This window comes from Artemia sp. Qi Xiang Cuo, unplaced genomic scaffold (assembly GCF_049724085.1).
Source record: "Artemia sp. Qi Xiang Cuo unplaced genomic scaffold, ASM4972408v1 HiC_scaffold_3021, whole genome shotgun sequence".
NCBI classification, from domain to species: Eukaryota; Metazoa; Arthropoda; class Branchiopoda; order Anostraca; family Artemiidae; genus Artemia; species Artemia sp. Qi Xiang Cuo.
Window position 1 is genome coordinate 500,569 of NW_028300416.1, and position 23,634 is coordinate 524,202.

Genomic DNA, 23,634 nt, shown 5'->3' on the forward strand with positions numbered 1-23,634 from the left:
AAAAATTAATACATTAAAAATAAACATTTTATTCTAATCCAAAATTACCTATCAAAAAGCTAAGCACTTTTTTCAAAAAAACATCTAAAAGACCCATTGATCCCGATAAAAAAATCACACCTTAAATTTCAACCTATAAGATAATTAGAGGTTTTTTTTCAGCTCCTAAAAAAACAACATTCTTATTAATTTATAAGTACAACCTAGTTATAGTTTACGTAAAGAATTTTTTAATTAAATTAATTAAAATTTATTTTTAATAATTCGAATATTTTTTAATCACAAAAAATTTCATATAATTATAAATTTTTCTATTTAAATGTTTTTTAAAAAAAATGCTCTCTCGAGTATAAACGAGTCGACACTGATGGAGAATCAAATATGGAATCTAAATATATACAAAAATAATTGCATAACTATGAAACAAGACGTGCTGGTTTTTTGGGTTTATCACCAAAAAGGCAGTGAACTTTGAAATCGCGTCATTCCCCTGGCAAAGAGTGTGTTGACCTGTGGAATAGGACTACCAGAAAAAACCTGTTTGGTACATAGGACCCTTAGAAATGGAATCTCTTACCCTACTGCTGTTGAGCATGTTAAAATATAATAGTTCTATTTTCAATTGAACCACAAACGTTGAATTCATTCCAAAGGGTGGTAGTCACCGAAACTAAAATCATTAATGTTCATTGGCCATTCCGGAATTATATGGACACTTTTATATATTGTACAAGGAAACCAGCCACGAAAAACCCATCAAACAGGCTATTCTCAAGAGACCGCTATACATAAATGACTGCAAAGCCGTGGTTTCTCAATGAGTTGCAGTATTCAAACGATTGCTTTTTGGGGTTTAAGGGGGGAAAAGTACCTAGGTTTGGTTACGTATTTAATATACGCTATGCTTTACCACCCACCCACCCCCCTAATTCGCAAATGTATAGCCCAAATTTGTTTATAAACTATTGTATATTCATCCTGTTTAATTTCATTAGCATTTACCAAAATTGACTTTTTAGAAGTGTCCATAAAACGCACCAGTACCGAAATAAATAGTTTAATTTAAACCTTTATTTCTTCTTTACAAAAAAAAGTTACCGTGAGAATGAAGAAGAGAGGTCTACTTCCACTCTGAACCTTCCATTCTTTATGCTAAAATATAGTTTTGGCATAACAGTATTTCAAAATTAAGGGGTCATTATGTGTATTTGCTATGCACAACACAATAGGATATTTTTAAATATAAGGAGGATTTCTATCCCCCTCCCACCAAGGGCGTTTCCGGAATTTTTGTTCGGGGGAGGGATATTTTAATTTTGGGGGGAGGAAGTACATAAAAAACGCATCAAAAATTTATTTAGATGCATTTTTGTTGCGTTTTTAGTCGGACATTTCGTGGGAGGGGGGGGGTCAAATATCGTAATTCCCCCCACTGTCTACGGCCTCGCCTCCTACTTAAACCGGTGCTTCTTAAGAATCTGGAAAACACGCGAAGACCCACATCCAAAATCTATGAAATCCTAATGAAAAACAGGTTTCCGCTGCCTAGTGAGGTAATCCTCACTCCGTGAAAAATGTTTAAACTTTAGTTGTTTGGGGTTGAAGGGGCCAAAAATAAGTGCCTAGGTTAGGTTACGTATTTAATATATGCTATGCTTTACCCCCCCCCCCCCTAATGCGCAAATATATAACCCAAATTTGTTCATAAACTATTATATTTTCATCTTATTTTGTTTTATTTTATTAGCATTAACGAAACTTCACTTCTCTCGTGTTTACTTGATTCTTAATAAGGACCCTTAAACTTCATTCTTAGCTCTAAAGCTCAATCTTATTTTCAGATTGCTTTGACACTTACAGAACTATTGTTTTTCGGGGAAAAAAAGTACCGTTTCCATAGTAAAAGGAGCCATAATCCCCTCGGCGCACATTTACAAGAACAAGTCATACATATTACTCCAAATGAAGGGGGGTTACGGGGGCAAATATCCATCTAACCTTCACATTATCTGAAGTATTTCTTAGCAAGGAACTTGGGCATAGAAAAGCAATTCGAAGCTTTAGGTACTATTCAATTAGTGTACAACTATTTGGGTGCAAAGAACCGTTCACTTTATAAGGGTCGCATTAAAATATCTGTCGTATTTTGATAAAACTTCAGCAACTGAAAATTTTGCACGCACAAGTATTTCAGAACTCTTTTAAAATATTTACCGCTGTCAACAAATACAGACCTGGCTACACCATACAAAACAAGTTGGAAACCCGCGGTTACAGAGCGTTTTTATACCATTGTTAAAATACGAAACCTTTTTTTCCCTTAAATTAAAAGCCGCGTCAGAAGATAGGGAGAACAGTCCAGCATCCATCTGCCACCTGCTGTCGGTAGATTTGAGTTTAATGGACAATCTTTTATAAAATGGTAGCAAAGATAGTTCCTCTTACAATGGCATTTTTTTTCTCTTTTACGCTGAAAATATTAGTTACCAAAACTAGACTTACAACGAACAATAATCAACTGGTTATTCCACATGTTTCCAATTCTTGAAAAAAATCTGAAACTTAAAAAATTCATAGTATAGTAGAAGGGGGGGGTACCAGCGCAATTGCCCACCCCTGCTGCCACCTACAACTTTTTTTTACATAGTTTATGTCTGTTTGTTGTCACTGAGAATGAAAAAACAGGAATTTTCTCACTTTGATGGATGTTTTCTTGGATGGTTATGTGTGTTGGTCAATTTATTTGATGTTTTTCATGGATGTCAACAGTAATTTATGTCTGTTTTATGGTTTTTGTCAGTGAGAATGAAAAAAGAGGAACTTTCTCACTTTAATGGATGTTTTATGGTTTTTGTCAGTGAGAATGAAGGAACAGGAACTTTCTCACTTTAATGGATGTTTTATGGTTTTTGTCAGTGAGAATGAAAAAACAGGAACTTTCTCACTTTAATGGATGTTTTATGGTTTTTGTCAGTGAGAATGAAAAAACAGGAACTTTCTCACTTTAATGGATGTTTTTATGGTTTTTGTCAGTGAGAATGAAAAAACAGGAACTTTCTCACTTTCATGGATGTTTTATGGTTTTTGTCAGTGAGAATGAAAAAACAGGAACTTTCTCACTTTAATGGATGTTTTATGGTTTTTGTCAGTGAGAATGAAAAAACAGGAACTTTCTCACTTTAATGGATGTTTTATGGTTTTTGTCAGTGAGAATGGAAAAACAGTATTTTTGTCACTTTCATGGATGTTTTATGGTTTTTGTCAGTGAGAATGGAAAAACAGGAAATTTCTCACTTTAATAGATGTTTTATGGTTGTTGTCAGTGAGAATGAAAAACAGGAACTTTCTCACTTTAATGGATGTTTTATGGTTTTTGTCAGTGAGAATAGAAAAACAGGAATTTTCTCACACTGATGGTTGTTTCTTGGACGGTTATGTGTGTTGTTCAATTTATTTGATGTTTTTCATGGATGTCAACAGCAGTTCATGTCTGTTTTTATGGTTTTTGTCAGTGAGAATGAAAAACAGGAACTTTCTCACATTTATGTCTGTTTTATGGTTTTTGTCAGTGAGAATGGAAAAACAGGAACTTTCTCACTTTGATGGATGTTTTGAGTCTAACGGGTACCGGAGTCAATGACCTAAATTTCCAACATGTCGATTTATTTGATGTTGTTGTTGTTGTATGCTCGAGGCAAATGTTATGATCCAGAAATAGAAAACAGTTAGATCACGTGTTTCCTTCTCAGCCACTTAGAGGGCTTGCTTACATATTAGCGGCGGAGGGAATATGAGGAATGGATTTTTGCTATAGTTTTATTAGTCTGTGAATAGAATTCACTAAGTTTTTAGTTAGCAGTGTAATAACAAGAGTGAACAAGTTGAGTTAGAAATATTCTTTTTTTGCAACTGTTCTATTTCCAAAGGACATTTTCGTGATTTTGAACATTCTCATGAACCTACTGCATGTTTAGACAGCATAGAGGCAGAGACAGATGAGAAGAATCTGGAGGAAACGAGAAGAAAAATTATATGTGACATGGAGAGAAATTTATACCGGTTGCAAGTATGTTCACATAAAAGAAGGATTGATATGATAGAAAAGGAAGATCAAAAGAACAGACTGGTAAAAGAGGGCTTTCTCTATAGTGTAAAAGACAGCAGTGAAAACCCAATGAAAAATGTATATAAAGCAAGATATAACTCGGATTATTATGATGATTATGTTCTAACAGAAGAGAAAAAGTGGCCCTTTAAGAGAAAACATAAGAGGTCATTCTACGAAAAGGATTTTAAACAACGGAAACCATGGTGGAAGTGTTCTCATATATGATTTAACGTTAAATCTAATTATTAATATGTATAATGAGTTTTATATTGTAATCACACAATAAATTTGTTTGTATTATTTTAATTTTCATATACTAGATATATATATATATATATATATATATAGAGCGAGGATACCGTCAGCGACTTCTATACATGAACAGTTCAGATAGAATAGATCATGCCTTAGAGTATCATCAATCCTCAGACAAGTTTTCTATCAATGATAAAAAAAATAAATCATTCTTCTAATCTTTATTCTTATGATAAATCAATATTTATTAGAGTTTTTAGGTACACAATCTCGGGTTCTATTATTTGAACCTCATCTTCTTCTTCATTTACTACTATATCTAGGAGAGGAGGCATGTCCTCGAATAAATCCTCTCGTATTCTTATGTTATTCTTCGAAGAGGGCAAACCATCAAGCAACCGTTCATCATCTTCTATACAGAGTCGGCCCGAAGGTCCCCTCCGTACCAAATCCTCCGACGTATATGATAATCCATCTTCTGTATAATGGATCACCATTACATCATCAGTAGCATCTACATTACTGTTAAGAAGAAGGAATTCTTCTTCAGATTCAGATAAAATGCATGCATTCCACTCCACGTTCTCCTCCTCTTGAACATACTCGGGGAAGTTCTATAAATGTAATAAACAAGATTACTTAATATTTTTCATTATATCAATAATTTTTATGTCTAAAATTCATCAACTAGCTAGATATCTAAATTTAAAATCTGGAAAAAACTTTTTTTCCACAAGAGGTTATTTTTCAACTAAAAGTAAAGAGCTGCTACATTAAATAAAAGATGAACGGAAATAATGTCTAATAATTGTTCAAACGTAAACTTATGTCCAATGATATATTTAATAGAGTGACAAAAACTTTTTTTCCACAAGAGTTTATTTTTCAATTAAATGTAATGAGATGCTACACTAATTCAAAGATGAACAGAAATAATGTCGAATAATTGTTCAAACGTAAACTTATGTCCAATGATATATTAGTTAGTGACAAAAACTTTTTTCCACAGGAGGTTATTTTTCAACTAAACGTAAAGAGCTGCTACACTAAATCAAAGATGAACAAAAATAATAACGGATAATTGTTCAAACGTAAACTTATGTCCAATGATATATTAGTTAGAGTGACAAAAATTTTTTTTCCACAAGAGGTTATTTTTCAACTAAAAGTAAAGAGTTGCTACACTAAATCAAAGATTAACAGAAATAATTACGAATAATTGTTCAAACGTAAAATTATTTCCAATGATATATTAGTTATAGTGGCAAACACTTTTTTTCACAAGAATCTATTTTTCAAATAAATGTAGATAGTTACTCCACTAAATCAAAGATGAACAGAAATAATAACGAATAATTATTCAAACGTAAACTTATGTCCAATGATATATTAGTTAGAGTGACAAAAACTTTTTTCCACAAGAGGTTATTTTTCAACTAAAAGTAAAGAGCTGCTACACTAAATCAAAGATGAACAGAAATAATAACGAATAATTGTTCAAACGTAAACTTATGTCCAATGATATATTAGTTAGTGACAAAAACTTTTTCCACAAGGGGTTATTTTTCAACTAAGCTGCTACACTAAATCAAAGATGAACATAACTAATTTAGAATAATTTTTCAAACTTAAACTTATATCCAAAGCTATATTTAATATAGTGGCGGAAACTTTTTTTCACAATAGGTAATTTTTCAATTATAAGTATTGAGCTGCTACACTAAATCAAAGATGAACAGAAATAATATCGAGTAATTTTTCATCAAACGTAAACTTATATCCAATGATATATTTAATAGAGTGACAAAAACTTCTTTTTCCACAAGAGGTTATTTTTCAACTAAAAGTAAAGAGCTGCTACACTAAATCAAAGATGAACAGAAATAATAACGAATAATTGTTCAAACGTAAACTTATGTCCAATGATATATTAGTTAGAGTGACAAAAACTTTTTTCCACAAGAGGTTATTTTTCAACTAAAAGTAAAGAGCTGCTACACTAAATCAAAGATGAACAGAAATAATGTCGAATAATTGTTCAAACGTAAACTTATGTCCAATGATATATTTAATAGAGTGACAAAAACTTTTTTCCCCAAGAGGTTATTTTTCAACTAAAAGTAAACAGCTGCTACACTAAATCAAAGATGAACAGAAATAATGTCGAATAATTGTTCAAACGTAAACTTATATCCAATGACATATTAGTTAGTGACAAAAAATTTTTTCCCCAGGAGGTTATTTTTCAACTAAAAGTACAGAGCTGCTACACTAAATCAAAGATGAACAGAAATAATAACGAATAATTGTTCAAACGTAAACTTATGTCCAATGATATATTAGTTAGTGTGACAAAAACTTTTTTTTTCCACGAGAGGTTATTTTTCAACTAAAAGTAAAGAGCTGCAATACTAAATCAAAGATGAACAGAAATAATGTCGAATAATTGTTCAAACGTAAACTTATGTCCAATGATATATTAGATAGAGTGACAAAAACTTTTTTCCACAAGAGGTTTATTTCTAATTAAAATTAAAGAGCTGCTACACTAAATCAAAGGTGAACAGAAATAATAACAAATAATTGTTCAAACGTAAACTTATGTCCAATGATATATTAGTTAGAGTGACAAAAACTTTTTTCCACAAGAGGTTATTTTTCAACTAAAAGTAAAGAGTTGCTACACTAAATCAAAGATGAACAGAAATAATGTCGAATAATTGTTCAAACGTAAACTTATATCCAATGATATATTTAATAGAGTGACAAAAACTTTTTTTCACAAGAGGTTATTTTTCAACTAAAAGTACAGAGCTGCTAAACTAACTCAAATATTAACTTAAATAATACATAAAAATGTTTAAAAATTAAACTTATTTACATTTATCTATTATTTAGAGATAAAAAAACTTTTTTCCAAAATTGGTTATTTTTAAATTAAACTTAAATATCTGCTATAATAAACCAAAGGTTTAAACAAATAATAACAAATAATTGTTCAAACGTAAGCTTATGTCCAATTATATATTAGTTAGAGTGACAAAAACTTTTTTCCACATGAGGTTATTTTTCAACTAAAAGTAAAGAGCTGCTACACTAAATCAAAGATGAACAGAAATAATAACGAATAATTATTCAAACGTAAACTTATGTCCAATGATATATTAGTTAGAGTGACAAAAACTTTTTTTCACAAGAGGTTATTTTTCAACTAAAAGTAAAGAGCTGCTACACTAAATCAAAGATGAACAGAAATAATAACGAATAATTGTTCAAACGTAAACTTATGTCCAATGATATATTAGTTAGAGTGACAAAAACTTTTTTCCACAAGAGTTTATTTTTCAACTAAAAGTAAAGATCTGCTACACTAAATCAAAGATGAACAGAAATAATAACGAATAATTGTTCAAACGTAAACTTATGTCCAATGATATATTAGTTAGAGTGACAAAAACTTTTTTCCACAGGAAGTTATTTTTCAACTAAAAGTAAAGAGCTGCTACACTAAATCAAAGATGAACAGAAATAATAACGAATAATTATTCAAACATAAACTTATATCCAATGATATATTTGCTAGAGTGACAAAAATTTTTTTCCACAAGAGGTTATTTTTCAACTAAAAGTAAAGAGCTGCTACACTAAATCAAAGATGAACAGAAATAATAACAAATAATTAGTCAAACGTAAACTTATGTCCAATGATATATTAGTTAGTGACAAAAACTTTTTTCCACAGGAGGTTATTTTTCAACTAAAAGTAAAGAGTTGCTACACTAAATCAAAGATGAACAGAAATAATGTCGAATAATTGTTCAAACGTAAACTTATGTCCAAAGATATATTTAATAGTGACAAAAACTTTTTTTCACAAGAGGTTATTTTTCAACTAAAAGTAAAGAGCTGCTACACTAAATCAAAGATGAACAGAAATAATGTCGAATAATTGTTCAAACGTAAACTTATTTCCAATGATATATTTAATAGAGTGACAAAAACTTATTTTTCCACAAGAGGTTATTTTTCAACTAAAAGTAAAGAGCTGCTACACTAAATCAAAGATGAACAGAAATAATAACGAATAATTGTTAAAACGTAAACTTATGTTCAATGATATATTATTTAGTGTGAGAAAAACTTTTTTCCACAAGAGGTAATTTTTCAACTAAAAGTAAAGAGCTACTACACTAAATCAAAGATGAACAGAAATAATGTAGAATAATTTTTCAAACGTAAACTTATGTTCAATTCTATATTTAATATAGTTAAAAAAAATTTTTTCACAAGAGGTTATTTTTCAACTAAAAGTAAAGAGCTGCTACACTAAATCAAAGATGAACAGAAATAATGTCGAATAATTGTTCAAACGTAAACTTATGTCCAATGATATATTAGTTAGTGACAAAAAATTTGTTACACAGGAGGTTATTTTTCAATTTAAAGTAAAGAGCTGCAAAACTAAATCAAAGATTAACAGAAATAATAACAAATAATTGTTCAAACGTAAACCTATGTCCAATTATATATTAGTTAGAGTGACAAAAACTTTTTTTCCACGAGAGGTTATTTTTCAACCAAAAGTACAGAGCTGCAATACTGAATCAAAGATGAACAGAAATAATGTCGAATAATTGTTGAAACGTAAACTTATATCCAATGATATATTAGCTAGAGCGACAAAAACGTTTTTCCCCAAGAGGTTATTTTTTAACTAAAAGTAAAGAGCTGCTACACTAAATCAAAGAAGAACAGAAATAATAACGAATAATTGTTCAAACGTAAACTTATGTCCAATGATATATTAGTTAGTGACAAAAAATTTTTTCCACAAGAGGTTATTTTTCAACTAAAAGTAAAGAGTTGCTACACTAAATCAAAGATGAACAGAAATAATGTCGAATAATTGTTCAAACGTAAACTTATGTCCAATGATATATTTAATAGAGTGACAAAAACTTTTTTTTCACAAGAGGCTATTTTTCAACTAAAAGTAAAGAGCTGCTATATTAAATCAAAGATGAACAGAAATAATAACGAATAATTTTTCAAACGTAAACTTATGTCAAATTATATATTAGTTAGATTGAAAAAAACTTTTTTCCACAAGAGGTTATTTTTCAATTAAAAGTAAAGAGCTGCTATACTAAACCAAAGATGAACAGAAATAATCACAAATAATTGTTCAAAAGTAAGCTTATGTCCAATGATATATTTGTTAGAGTGACAAAAACTTTTTTCACAAGAGGTTACTTTTCAACTAAAAGTAAAGAGCTGCTACACTAAATCAAAGATGAACAGAAATAATGTCGAAATATTGTTCAAACGTAAATTTTCTGTAAACTTATGTCCAATGATGTATTAGTTAGTGACAAAAACTTTTTACAGGGGGGGCAGCCCTATTTATATACAGAATAATTTTTGTTCGTCTTAAGTTTTAGTGTTGCTTCTTACTTCCAACTGAAAACTTATTTTTTAATTTGATGTTTTACCTTTTTTTCAAATAATGTCACTAATATCTCTTTGAATAGACCCTCTCTTATCACTTTAATTTGATTTGAGTACTGGTTCAATTCGAACAGCAAACATTCTTTCTAGTCTTCTGACTTTTCAAACATAGTAAACATGATTACGGTATGTATTTTGTAGGGTTGGTTCTGTGGGAGTGTGCTAGCTACCCCAGACCCAAATGGGCTGAAATCACATTTTATAGTTAAAAAGTGCACACAGAAAAAAAGCAAATGTAATAGTCGTTTAAAATCTCCCTCCCCCCCCCAAACTCAAAAATTTCTGGGGGAACGTATTTTCAAGGTTTTATTCTAAGTGAACGGTCTTACCTTTCAGGAGTGAGGAGTTGCTCAAAACAGATTGAGAATAAAATTCATACTTCTTCGCAAAGCACGAGAAGTTTTATTGTTTGTTCTTACTTACAACAGAAAAATTATTTTTTCATTTTTTGTTTTACCATTTTTCAAATCATGCCATAAATATCCGTTTGCATATACCATCTCTTATCAGTTTAATTCGATTCGAGTACCGGTTTGATTCGAACAGTAGACATTCTTTCTAGTCTTCATACTTTTCAAGCATAATAAACTTGATTACGGTATGTAATTTGTAGGATCGGTGGTGTTTTCCTTCAAAAACTTTCTCGTACAGCTAACCGTTGATGTAAAACTATAAAACTAATTCATTTTAAATATTTGCAATTGGAATAGAAAGCAAATTCAGTGTGGTTGTACTAGCTACCACATACCCAGAAGGACTGAATTCACATTTTAGAGACGAAAAGTGCACACAAAAAAAAAGCAATTATAATAGCAATTTAAAATCTCCCTTCCCCCCAAACTCAAAATGTTTGGGGGGACATATTTTCATTGTATTTTGAATATTTTCCTTTGGAAACAACACCAAATAGCCATATTAAGAGCAAACTTTGTGAGTTTTCACTGAAAATTCCATTTTTTAGCCAAGCCTTCCTAATCAAGTGAACATTGTTCATTGTATTGTACATATTTTTTGCTGGAAAACACATCGAAAGATCATATTATTTGAACTTACATCAAACGTTGGAGAGCATACATTTGAAGAACTATCCATTATTTTTATATATTGTTCTATATTTCAGCTTATACTGATTTCTAAAACTTCAAAACCCTGAAATATACTGACCTAACGGTTATCTATTTGCGAAAATCGTACTAGGTGACGCTCTTAGAACAATAATTACCTTTCTATCTATCACTTAACACTCGCGGGAATTACCACATCACTCACGGGGAAAGGACTCAAAACAATACTTCTTACATCATATAGTCTAATTGCAACAAACGAGGCATGTTCAATGCAGATTAAAACCAGAAAAGAACAGAAACGCATAAAAATAAGAAAAAAAGGAAATTGCAACCAATCATATGCAGAGCACTAGTGCTATCTAAGTAAAGGATGATGTGGGACACAACATGTTGTTTTGTTTTTTTCTACATAGCTGGGCACTTCATATAGAAGGAGTGGTCACAGAAACTTTGAAAAAGGCTCATTTGATTGGAAATTAAAGTTGCTAATGCCCAATTTACAGGAGGGGGCATGAAAACTATGGTTTTTAACTATGATATGCAAGACTAGAAAGAAAAGTCTTTAGGAGTTGCCCCCTCCCCTTCCGCCTCCACCCACGCTCTTGAAATCCCCACACCCCCTACCCCCAAACTCAAATTTTCCAGAGGATTTTAAAATCCCTCCCCCCAAACACAAAATTTCTAGGAACGTATCTTCATCATATTTAAATATTTTCTGGGGAAACACTGCATGCCGAAACGCTAGTGCTACCTCACTAAAGAACGATGTGGGCACAATATGTTGTTTTGTTATTTTTTTCATAGTCAGGGCACTTCGTATAGAAGGAGTCGTCACAAAAACTTTGAAAAGGGCTCATTTGATTGGAAATTAAAGTGGATAGTGAGCAATTCACAGGAAGAGGCGTGAAAACTATGGTTTTTAACTATGATATGCAAGACTAGAAAGAAAAGTCTTTAGGAGTGGGGCTGCCCACCGCCTCAACCCTTGCTCTTGAAATCCCCCCCTAAAGTTGAAGTTTAGTCTAAACTAGCATAACCACAAAATTACACAATATTGCATAGAAATACCAAAACCATAGGTTAGGCTAGGTCAGGTTAGGTTAGAAGTTAGGTTTCTCCACGTTTAAGTTAGGTTAGATTAGATTAGGTTAGATTAGATTAGGAAATTTTTGAGTTTGGGGGGAGTGGGGATTTTAAATTGCTATTATATTTGCTTTTTTTTTGTGTGCACGTTTTGTGTCTAAAATGTGAATTCTGTCCTTCTGGGTTTGTGATAGATAGTACATTCACACTGATTTTGCTTCCTAGTACCATAGCAAATATTTAAAATTAATTAGTTTTATAGTTTCACATAAATATTTAGCTGTATAAGAAAGTTCTTGAAGAAAAAGACAACATATCCAACAAACTACATACCGTTATCAATTTTATTATGCTTGAAAAGCATGAAGATTAGAAAGAATGTTTGCTGTTCGAATCGAACCGGTACTCGAATCGAGTTAAACTGATAAGTGAGGGTCTATTCAAACGGATATTTATGGCATGATTTGAAAAAATGGTAAAACAAAAAATGAAAAAATATTTTTTCAGTTGTAATTAATAACAAACAATAAAACTTCTCGTGCTTTGCGAAGAATTATTAATTTTAGTCTAACTCTTAATAGAGCAACTCCTCACTCCTTAAAGTTAAGACCTTTTACTTTTAGTAAAACCTTTGAAAAACTTTCCACCATAAAATTTTGAGTTTGGGGGGGAGTTATATTTTAAATGACTATTACCTTTGCTTTTTTTTTCTGTGTGCACTTTTTAACTCTAAAATGTGATTTCAGCCCATTTGGGTCTGGGGTAGCTAGCACACTCCCACAGAACCAACCCTACAAATTACATACCGTAATCATGTTTACTGTGTTTGAAAAGTCTAAAGACTAGAAAGAATGTTTGCTGTTCGAATTGAACCAGTACTCAAATCGAAATAAACTGATAAGAGAGGGTCTATTCAAAGAGATATTAATGGCATTATTTGAAAAAAAAGGTAAAACATCAAATTAAAAATAAGTTTTCAGTTGGAAGTAAGAAGCAAAACTAAAACTTAAGACGAACAAAAATTATTCTGTATATAAATAGGGCTGCCCCCCCCCTGTAAAAAGTGTTTTTCACCGTAACTCATACATCATTGGACATAAGTTTATAGAAATTATACTTTTGAAAAATTATTCGAAATTATTTCTGTTCAGCTTTTATTTTGTTTATTAACTCTTTACTTTTAGTTGAAAAATTGCCTCTTGTAGAAAAAGTTTTTTGTCACACTGACTAACATATCATTAAACCTAAGTCTACGTTTGAACAATTATTCGTTATTATTTCTGTTCATCTTTGATTTAGTGTAGCAGCTCTTTACTTTTAGTTGAAAAATAACCTCTTGTGGAAAAAGAAGTTTTTGTCACTCTTAAATATATCATTGGACATAAGTTTACGTTTGAACAATTATTCGACATTATTTCTATTCATCTTTGATTTAGTGTAGCAGCTCTGTACTTTTAGTTGAAAAATAACCTCTTGTGGAAAAAAGTTTTTGCCACACTAACAAATATATCATTGGATATAAGTTTACGTTTGAACAATTATTCGCTAATATTTCTGTTAACCTGAGAATTAGTTTTGCAGCTCTATACTTTTAGTTGAAAAAATACCCCTTGTGAAAAAAGGTTTCTTTCAATCTATTAAATGTAGAATTGGAATTAAGTTTACGTTTGAAAAATTATTAGTTATTTCTGTTCATCTTTGATTTAGTGTAGCAACTCTACTTTTAGTTGAAAAATAACCTCTTGTGGAAAAACGTTTTTGTCACTAACTAATATATCATTGGACATAAGTTTACGTTTGAACAATTATTCGCTATTATTTCTGTTCTTCTTTGATTTAGTGTAGCAGCTCTGTACTTTTAGTTGAAAAATAACCTCCTGTGGAAAAAAATTTTTGTCACTAACTAATATATCATTGGACATAATTTTACGTTTGAATAATTATTCGTTATTATTTTTGTTCATCTTTGATTTAGTGTAGCAGCTCTTTACTTTTAGTTGAAAAATAACCTCCTGTGGAAAAAATTTTTTGTCACTAACTAATATATCATTGGATATAAGTTTACGATTGAACAATTATTCGACATTATGTCTATTCACATTTTATTTAGTTTTGTAATTATTTACATTTTTTTGAAAAATAGACAACATTGAAAAAAAGAGTTTGCAACAATAACGATTATCTCCATGGATAGCATATTACGTTTTAACAATTTTTCTTTATTTTTTCAGTTAACATGTTATTTCTTTTTTAATCTCAGTTCTTTTAGATTAAAAAAAAACGATTGTGGAAAAAAGTTTTTTTAACTCTATTAAATATCTAATTGTATATAATTTTAAGTTTGAAAAATTATTATAAATTATTTACGTTCATCTTTGATTTAGTGTAGCAGCTCTTTACTTTTAGTTGAAAAATAACCTCTTGTGGAAAAAGAAGTTTTTGTCACTCTATTAAATATATCATTGGACATAAGTTTACGTTTGAACAATTATTCGACATTATTTCCGTTCATCTTTGATTTAGTGTTGCAGCTCTTTACTTTTAATTGAAAAATACCCTCTGGTCGAAAAAGTTTTTTTCCAAATTTTAAATTTAGATATCTAGCTAATTGATGAATTTTAGACATAAAAATTATTGATATAATGAAAAATATTAAGTAATCTTGTTTATTACATTTATAGAACTTCCCCGAGTATGTTCAAGAGGAGGAGAACGTGGAGTGGAATGCATGGATTTTATCTGAAGAAGAATTCCTTCTTCTTAACAGTAATGTAGATGCTACTGATGATGTAATGGTGATCCATTATACAGAAGATGGATTATCATATACGTCGGAGGATTTGGTACGGAGGGGACCTTCGGGCCGACTCTGTATAGAAGATGATGAGCGGTTGCTTGATGGTTTGCCCTCTTCGAAGAATAACATAAGAATACGAGAGGATTTATTCGAGGACATGCCTCCTCTCCTAGATATAGGAGAAGATGAAGAAGAAGATGAGGTTCAAATAATAGAACCCGAAATTGTGTACCTAAAAACTGTAATAAATATTGATTTATCATAAGAATAAAGATTAGAAGAATGATTTATTTTTTTTATCATTGATAGAAAACTTGTCTGAGGATTGATGATACTCTAAGGCATGATCTATTCTATCTGAACTGTTCATGTATAGAAGTCTCTGACGGTATCCTCACTCTATATATATATATATATATATATTTATATATATATATATATATATATATATATATATATATATATATATATATATATATATATATATATATATATATATATATATATATATATATATATATATATATATATTATATATATATATATATATATATATATATATATATATATATATATATATATATATATATCTAGTATATGAAAATTAAAATAATACAAACAAATTTATTGTGTGATTACAATATAAAACTCATTATACATATTAATAATTAGATTTAACGTTAAATCATATATGAGAACATTTCCACCATGGTTTCCGTTGTTTAAAATCCTTTTCGTAGAATGACCTCTTATGTTGTCTTTTAAAGAGCCACTTTTTCTCTTCTGTTAGAACATAATCATCATAATAATCTGAGTTATATCTTGCTTTATATACATTTTTCATTGGGTTTTCACTGCTGTCTTATACACTATAGAGAAAGCCCTCTTTTACCAGTCTGTTCTTTAGATCTTCCTTTTCTATCATATCAATCCTTCTTTTATGTGAACATACTTGCAACCGGTATAAATTTCTCTCCATGTCACATATAATTTTTCTTCTCGTTTCCTCCAGATTCTTCTCATCTGTCTCTGCCTCTATGCTGTCTAAACATGCAGTAGGTTCATGAGAATGTTCAAAATCATGAAAATGTCCTTTGGAAATAGAACATTTGCAATAAAGGATATTTCTAACTCAACTTGTTCACTCTTGTTATTACACTGCTAACTAAAAACTTAGTGGATTCTATTCACAGACTAATAAAACTATAGCAAAAATCTATTCCTCATATTCCCTCCGCCGCTAATATGTAAGCAAGCCCTCTAATTGGCTGAGAAGAAAACACGTGATCTAACTGTTTTCTATTTCTGGATCATAACATTTGCCTCGAGCATACAACAACAACATCAAATAAATCGACATGTTGGAAATTTAGGTCATTGACTCCGGTACCCGTTTGACTCAAAACATCCATCAAAGTGAGAAAGTTCCTGTTTTTCCATTCTCACTGACAAAAACCACAACACAGACATAAATGTGAGAAAGTTCCTGTTTTTCATTCTCACTGACAAAAACCATAAAAACAGACATGAACTGCTGTTGACATCCATGAAAAACATCAAATAAATTGAACAACACACATAACCGTCCAAGAAACAACCATCAGTGTGAGAAAATTCCTGTTTTTCCATTCTCACTGACAAAAAACATCCATTAAAGTGAGAAAGTTCCTGTTTTTTCATTCTCACTGACAAAAACCATAAAACATCCATTAAACTGAGAAAGTTCCTGTTTTTCCATTCTCACTGACAAAAACCATAAAACAGACATAAATTACAGTTGACATCCATGAAAAACATCAAATAAATTGATCAACATACATAACCATCCAAGAAAACATCCATCAAAGTGAGAAAATTCCTGTTTTTTCATTCTCACTGACAACAAACAGACATGAATTTTGTGAAAAAAGTTGTAGGTGGCAGCAGGGGTGGTCGATCGCGCTGGTACCCCCCCCCTTCTACTTAGTATAGTCAGCTTTGATAATTTTTGGGGGGAAGTGCCAAGTTAAACTTCATGTTCCTTCTGAGAAGTGACATTTGTGACAAGACTACAGCTGTAACCTGCACCGAAAGAACAAGATACTTAAATCACACGATTCATTAGTTTCAGATCTCCCTATTCTCCAAACCAGCTCTAACCTGCACCGGTGCACAGTGCAGTTGTAACCTTTACCAAAAGAACAATACTTAAATCACACGATTCATTAGCTCCAGATCACCCTCGTCTCAAAAACTGCTATAGTCCGACCCTTTAACTTGTTCCAATGTACAGTGAAGTTTTAACCTGTACCAAAAGAACAATCCAATTAAATAAAAGGATTCATTAGTTTCAGATCCACCTATTCTCCAAAACAGAAATATGATGTTACTTAGACAGTTAGACTCACTATCTCCTAATGATAGTGATTTAAAATTGCTTTTAAAATATGCAAATTTGATTGAATATACTAGGGACAATTGATCTGTTTCTGTGGATGATTGAATTATGTAGGCCTATCTTAGTTTTGACAAGATTTCTGAAGAGACTAAATTTCAGCTGATGGGGGGAGGGGGCCCTGCTATTTGGCAAACCACGCCCCTGAATGACAGTAGAAGTGTCGTCTAAGGTTGAACCACTTAAGACCGTAGAACTGCAGACATTATCAGAAGGCTTGTTGTCCATTATCCGGAACATGGTGCATCCTAAATTTGAAGGATGCAAAGGATATCAGATTGCTTGGCAACCATATAGAGGATAGTAATTGTGGTCTCGATAGTATCAAGGCCAAACTCAGAATATACTGAGCGAAATAAACGTAAATGATGGTTAATGATTTCTTTCAATGGAATGAATTTCTTTCACTGGAACGAAGGCTCGAATCAAGCTTCCTTCAATGCGGGTATAAGCGGCCCAATTTGCGAAAACGGACGTCCCATATGAAAATTGAGCCCCGTCCCCCAGGCATCGATACTCCCGCGAAACAGGCTTTTCGCTGGTAGCTGGCAAAACTGATCTTTTTGCCACAGCAGGAGAAAGGGGGGTGTACTACTGACTGGGGAAAATACCCTGCAATAAGGACACTTCATAACCACAGTGAAGTGTATTTTGGAGGGATAAGGGCAAAAGCGGTTCAACCAGATCAAACCTTGGCCACATTCATGACTCACGGAAGAATTTAGTTTCAAATTCCTCGAAGTAAACCTTTTGCTTCTTCCAAGAGCCGGCAAGGGTTCCACTACCACGAATTTTTCATGGTTTCTTCGAATTCCCCCAATAAAACTGGTACCCCGAAATCTTCCAAAAAAAATATTCACAAATACACTAATATCAACACGAAATAGCGATTTTTAACTTTCGTTAAGATTAGTGTTCGGGGAGACTCAATTTTTTAATGGGAAAATCTACAAATACTACCTTTTGTCGACCAAAATTATTTTGAAAAACTATTTCTTGTTTATCGAATGATGGGCACGGGTTTATTTAGCATCTGTGGCCACTTAAAAGTAAAAAAAAGACCAATAATGTGGATACAAACAAAGAGGAAGAGGGGTCGACTGGTCCTTGGGTCCTTTCAACTCATTATTTCCCCTATAGTTTCCAATGATTTTTATAAAACTAACCTTACGGTACTTTTTTAGTAGCCGGGCAACACGCGAGAAGAACTGCATATAGAATCTCAGATGCTATTGAAAAACAGGTTTCCGCTGACTAGTGAGGTATTGCTCTCTCAGTGAAAAATATTTAAACTTAAGTTTTTTGGGGTTAAAGGGGCAAAAGAGGGTACCTAGGTTAGGTTACATATTTAATATATGCTGTGCTTTACCCCCCCCCCCTCCCCCTCCTAACGTGCAGAAATATATAGCACAAATTTGTTTCTAAACTATTATATTTTTATCATACTTTGTTTTATTTCATTAGCATTAACCAAACTTCACTTCTCGCGTGTTGCCCGGCTACTAAAAAAGAACCCTAACATGTTCTTAATTTTTTATTTAAATTTGTCCCCTCCCTCAATTAAAATTTTGTATACGCGCCTGGCCCACCAAAATTGCAGCGACGACTCAATTTTTACGTCTCATACTAAAAATTGCCTAAGAAAAGAAAGAGGAAGGCGAGGAATGCTTAGTGCGAGAGAAGAAACAGAAAAAAACTTGCTGAAACAGAAAAGCTGAAACAGAAAAAAAGTTCGCTGCAAAGGTGCATCCTTTGGTTGAAGATTCTTTGGGGCCATGCCCGCCCTCAGGTTCAAAATTCACATTTTTTCAAAATGTACCAATTAGTCAATAAGCCCTAGAATGAGTATAAAAATAATATGTCCCTGCAATGCCTTTGAGACTAATATATTTCGACAATGGGTTGCCTAATCCACTTGACGGACTGTATCAATCGATTCAGCGGGGGAAATAAACCCTGAGTAGTATGTTTAACTCAATACTCAACTCAAAATTTGACATCTATCCCCCTCCCTTTGGTACGTGCCTGGCAAGTCCCAGGAATGGCTGGTAAGCTAGCACCAATGATAATTTACATGTAGGTTATACCTGATATGCCCCCTTTACAAGACCAACCAGAGTCAAGGGTGTTTCTCTTGACATAATCAAAACATAGCTATACTAAGCAGGTACACAAGCAAAAATTAAATTAGGTAGGGCTTTGTGCACAACATACAAAGCACTAACACTCTAGTTTATCCCCTCTCCTGAACTAAACATAGTAACAAAAAAAAATTATTTCATTATATTCAGGAAACTTCTATTTATTGGATTTTCAGTCACTTTAAGCTTGGCAACATCCACAGCCATTCCTGAGGTTATTAGTTCCCGGGGAATAATTAATTACAGCACCCCTCCCGGGTCAAAGATAAGCCAAAAAAGCCGAATCACAGTGAAAAATTGGATCAGTTGGCAAAACCCCGGCCGCGTTGCGCCCCAAGCCCCGGCGCTCTGGGTAACTGCCTCGATCACCCTCCCCCTAGGAACGGCTCTGGGTACTTACGTGTTATAGCGACCACACCAAAGAAGTGAAGTTAGGTTAATCATAATGAAATATACCAAAACATGATGAAAATAAAATACATTCGTAACAAAATTATGGAAACTACAACATAGAATTATGGAAAGCAGGCCGCCCAGAAAGCATTATATTGAATACCTAACCTTACCACCTCTATATATTAAACATTTAATTAAAATATACCTGTATAGTACTTTATCTTGCTCAGGCTAAGATGAATATCTCCGAGTGGACACAGAAAATCGATAAAACAAGAAAGGAAGAAAACTGCCAGTGAATAAATTGAAAAACTGCAAATATTTCGGTCAAGAACTCCGCTTGACCATCCTCAGTGCAGAATAAAACTGATAAAAATAGAAAAAACAAACCTTAAAACAAAAAGCACAAAACTAAAATTGGACGACCCTTTCTCGGTGAAAGGGTAACTCACACAGAAAATCGGTTTCATTACAGATCAAGAACAAAGTGTGGTTGCTATAACACGAAAGTATCCTGGTCTGACTGCACTCCCCCCCCTAAATGCTTCGATACGTAGTCCTAGGCTATATTCAACAGCTTGATAGGTTTATTGGTAGTCAATTCATTCTCTTGGTTAATGTTACTCGTAGGACAGAAATCAGATAGGGGAAAAAAAGAAATCTACCATTCGATTACTTATTTAAATCTTGGATTATTTAATATCGGATAAATCTTGGATAATCCAAATATCGTAGTCTAATCCCTGCCGTTGTAATTGCGTCTCAGCCCCAAACTCTAACGGTACCAGGCACAGTTTACTGGATAATTTTTTACTTTATTTGTAAATTGACTTTATTTGTAGTTATAAATCAACCTTTTACGGGGAGTAAGCACAAAAATAATGAAGATCTCATAAAATGAGCAAAACTTTGCTTAGGCTATAGCCTAGTACAATATCTGGTCCATTAGGGCCCTTCTCAATTTGCTGTGGGGCAGGAGGGGCAACTGCCCCCCCCAAACCCGTGTTTGCCCACCAGCTGAAATTTAGAGCCTTCAAAAACCTTATCAAAACTAAAGACATGCATAGCCTACATAATTCAAGCATCCTCAGGAACCGATCTGTTTTCTTTGATATACCTTTATGGTAGTAGCCTAGCCTATTACTCATTTTTCACTTGACTTGGGAAAATCGGCTCTAATTTTACCCCTCCCCCCAGGATTTTGACGAAATCACGCCACTGGATCCACGCTGCATAGCGGGGGGGACTGGGTGCAGTCAGGGGCGTCGTTTGGGGGTGGCAAGGGGGGAGTTGCCCCCCTAATAATTTGGAGGAATAAATAGTACACATCCCATGCCCTTTGACTATCCAGATATGGACCCCTCTTACCCCCCCCCCCCAATAAAAATGCTAGAGATTCGTCCCTGGGTGCAGTTAAACTGGAAGTAACTTAATAAATTGACCATTTCAGTGCTAGTCTCTTGTAAAACAGAAATCAGACATAAAAAGGAAATATAGGATAGACTTACATTCGACTCCTCATTCAACAGTCTTTCCACAGTACTAGCCTAATCAATGAAATAAGAATTTTGAAAATTTTCTTTTTGGAAAATTCATTTAAAAAAAAAAAAAATGCCAGTGTAGGCTACATTTTGAAGAACATTTTTATTTTATCTCCATGAAAAAAAAACCCTACATTTTAGTGAATTGCCACCCTCGGGTGTTTGTTCAGAGTTAGCCCAAGTTCATTCTAGGTATGAAGGCCTAGCTTGTAGCCTAGGCTGCAAGGCCGTACCTATATTCACTTCAGTCGTAACCTATATTCACTTTAGTCGTAACTGAATTATATGATTTGGTAAATATCTACCCAAAAATGGATATAAACAAATTTTGTATGCGTTTTTGAACTTTTTTTGTGCAACCCCCCCCCCGAAAAAAAAATGTTTGAGTAAAACCCCCTCCGAAAAAAAAATTATGGGTACGGCCTTGCTAGGCTATAGTCTAGACAAAAACAACAAAATTTTATTGTTTTGTATATCGCCTTTGATTGTAGCTGGTCCCATAAGGGGGTAAGGGGGGGGGGGTAAATTATAGTTTTTTTAAGATTAAATTTGGAAATAGTGATAAATGGGGTATTCAATCATGGCCCTATTTTCTTTTGCTAATATATCTATTCCTCCTCAGGAGCATGGGCGTAGGCAGCATATTGTCTAGGGGGGGGGGCAGTCGATAGTGTGATGGAGGGCCTTTTATCAACTGCTTTTCCAACCATCTGCTTTTTCAGCCATATCTATTGTAAATTTGAAGGTCTCGGGGGGGGGGCAGCTGCCCCCCTCCCTACGCCCATGCTCAGGAGTAAGCAAGTCTTCATGCATGATTACCGTTTACTCAATAGAAAGTTCATTAGGGTTATATACTCAAATAAAAAAAAATTAAATTTCTGGTAAAGTTCTACGAAATCATATTATTGAGTTAGAAATAAAGTGAATACACCATTCGATGCCTTTTTTTTATGCTGATAACGAATATAATAGGCTAATCATTTCTATCGTAAATGAATTTCAGCCCCCCCCCCCTATATATACCTAACCTAACCCAGAATTGGCAGATATAGGGGGGGGGCTGAAATTCACTTCCGATAGAAATGATTATTATATTAGTAATCAGCATTAAAAAAGGCATTGAAAGGTGTATTCACTTTTGTCCTAACTCAATAATATGATTTCGTAGAACTTTACCAAATTTCTTACCTATATTCATCACTATTTGAACTTATAGGCATTTTTCACATCAATCAGTATCCTTTATCGTTAAACTTGACCTTACGATCACGGCGGCTAAAGCGCAATTAAAGAACAAGTGGATTTCGCCACATGTTGACCATCTACACCTCCTCGCCAGCTAGAGTCACCTAAGAAGTAGCCAAGGCGGAATTTAATTAATCACGACGCAAGATGGGGATTTGATAACCTGGTTGAGGTTGTCACTGATTGTTCCTTGACTAGGAAAAATTTTAGGGGCAAAACGTTTTAGGGTGAAATCCTAGAAGATAAGCTTTTATTAGGATAAGCTTAGATCCTGCCTTGTGAAGGTATTTTCCTGCTCCTATTCCGTCTCTATTTCTAAGGTTAACAAGGAGAGTTGCCGATAATGGGGGGGGGGAGATTTTAAAAATACCTTTTGGATGGTTTTTAGATAAAAAAAGGAACAAAATTGCTGACTACGTAAGTTTTAAAAATATTTGTTTTTGTATCTTCATTTTTAAAAATACAAAAATAAATCCTTACCCCTCCCCTGCATTTTGTTGAATTGGCACCCCTGTCGATAAGACTGCACAGAAGATGGATTTTAACTTTGATTTAAGACCTTCAGTTTTTTTTTCTTTAATTCTAGTTTTAAACTGATTTTTTTTTATTTTAGTTTTAAAGTAAAAGTATAATGCCAGTGATATAAACAAGATTTTAAGCCATACAGATTTTTTTTTTTTTTTAATTTAAGACATTTTTTTTTCCAATTTACTTAAAATCATACAAATCAGGATTTAGGAAAGCTATGAGACTTGATATACTTTCCTTGGATCACGTTTGTGCTGTAGATGTATAGGGGCGGACCCAGGATTGTTTAGAGGGGGGGGGGCGCAAAACAAGTTGATCCGAGAAACTTGCGTTAGGAGCAAATTTAATTAATGCAAACAAGCGTTAATTAGGTAAATTACACTACTTTAGACTATGTTAGGGGGGGGGGGCGCGCGCCCCCTCGCCCCCCTCTGGATCGGCCACTATAGGTGTATATTTGGTTATATGTTCACTGTTATGGCAAATGTTGTCAAGGACAATCAGGGGTCAATGCCTTCAGAGCTGGGCACC

The 23,634-nt window shown here is 33.0% G+C and overlaps 1 protein-coding gene across 1 annotated transcript in view; it reads right to left on the reverse strand.

Moving 5' to 3' along the window:
* The window catches only part of LOC148938706 (inactive serine/threonine-protein kinase TEX14-like), a 58,136-nt gene extending 35,488 nt beyond the window's left edge, over positions 1 to 22,648 (reverse strand). The window contains exon 1 of the mRNA XM_089107600.1: positions 22,519 to 22,648. Within this exon, the coding sequence (XP_088963726.1) occupies positions 22,519 to 22,550 (32 nt within the window). The 5' untranslated portion in view covers positions 22,551 to 22,648. The remainder of the gene's footprint in view (positions 1 to 22,518) is intronic.
* Positions 22,649 to 23,634: the final 986 nt, after the last annotated feature.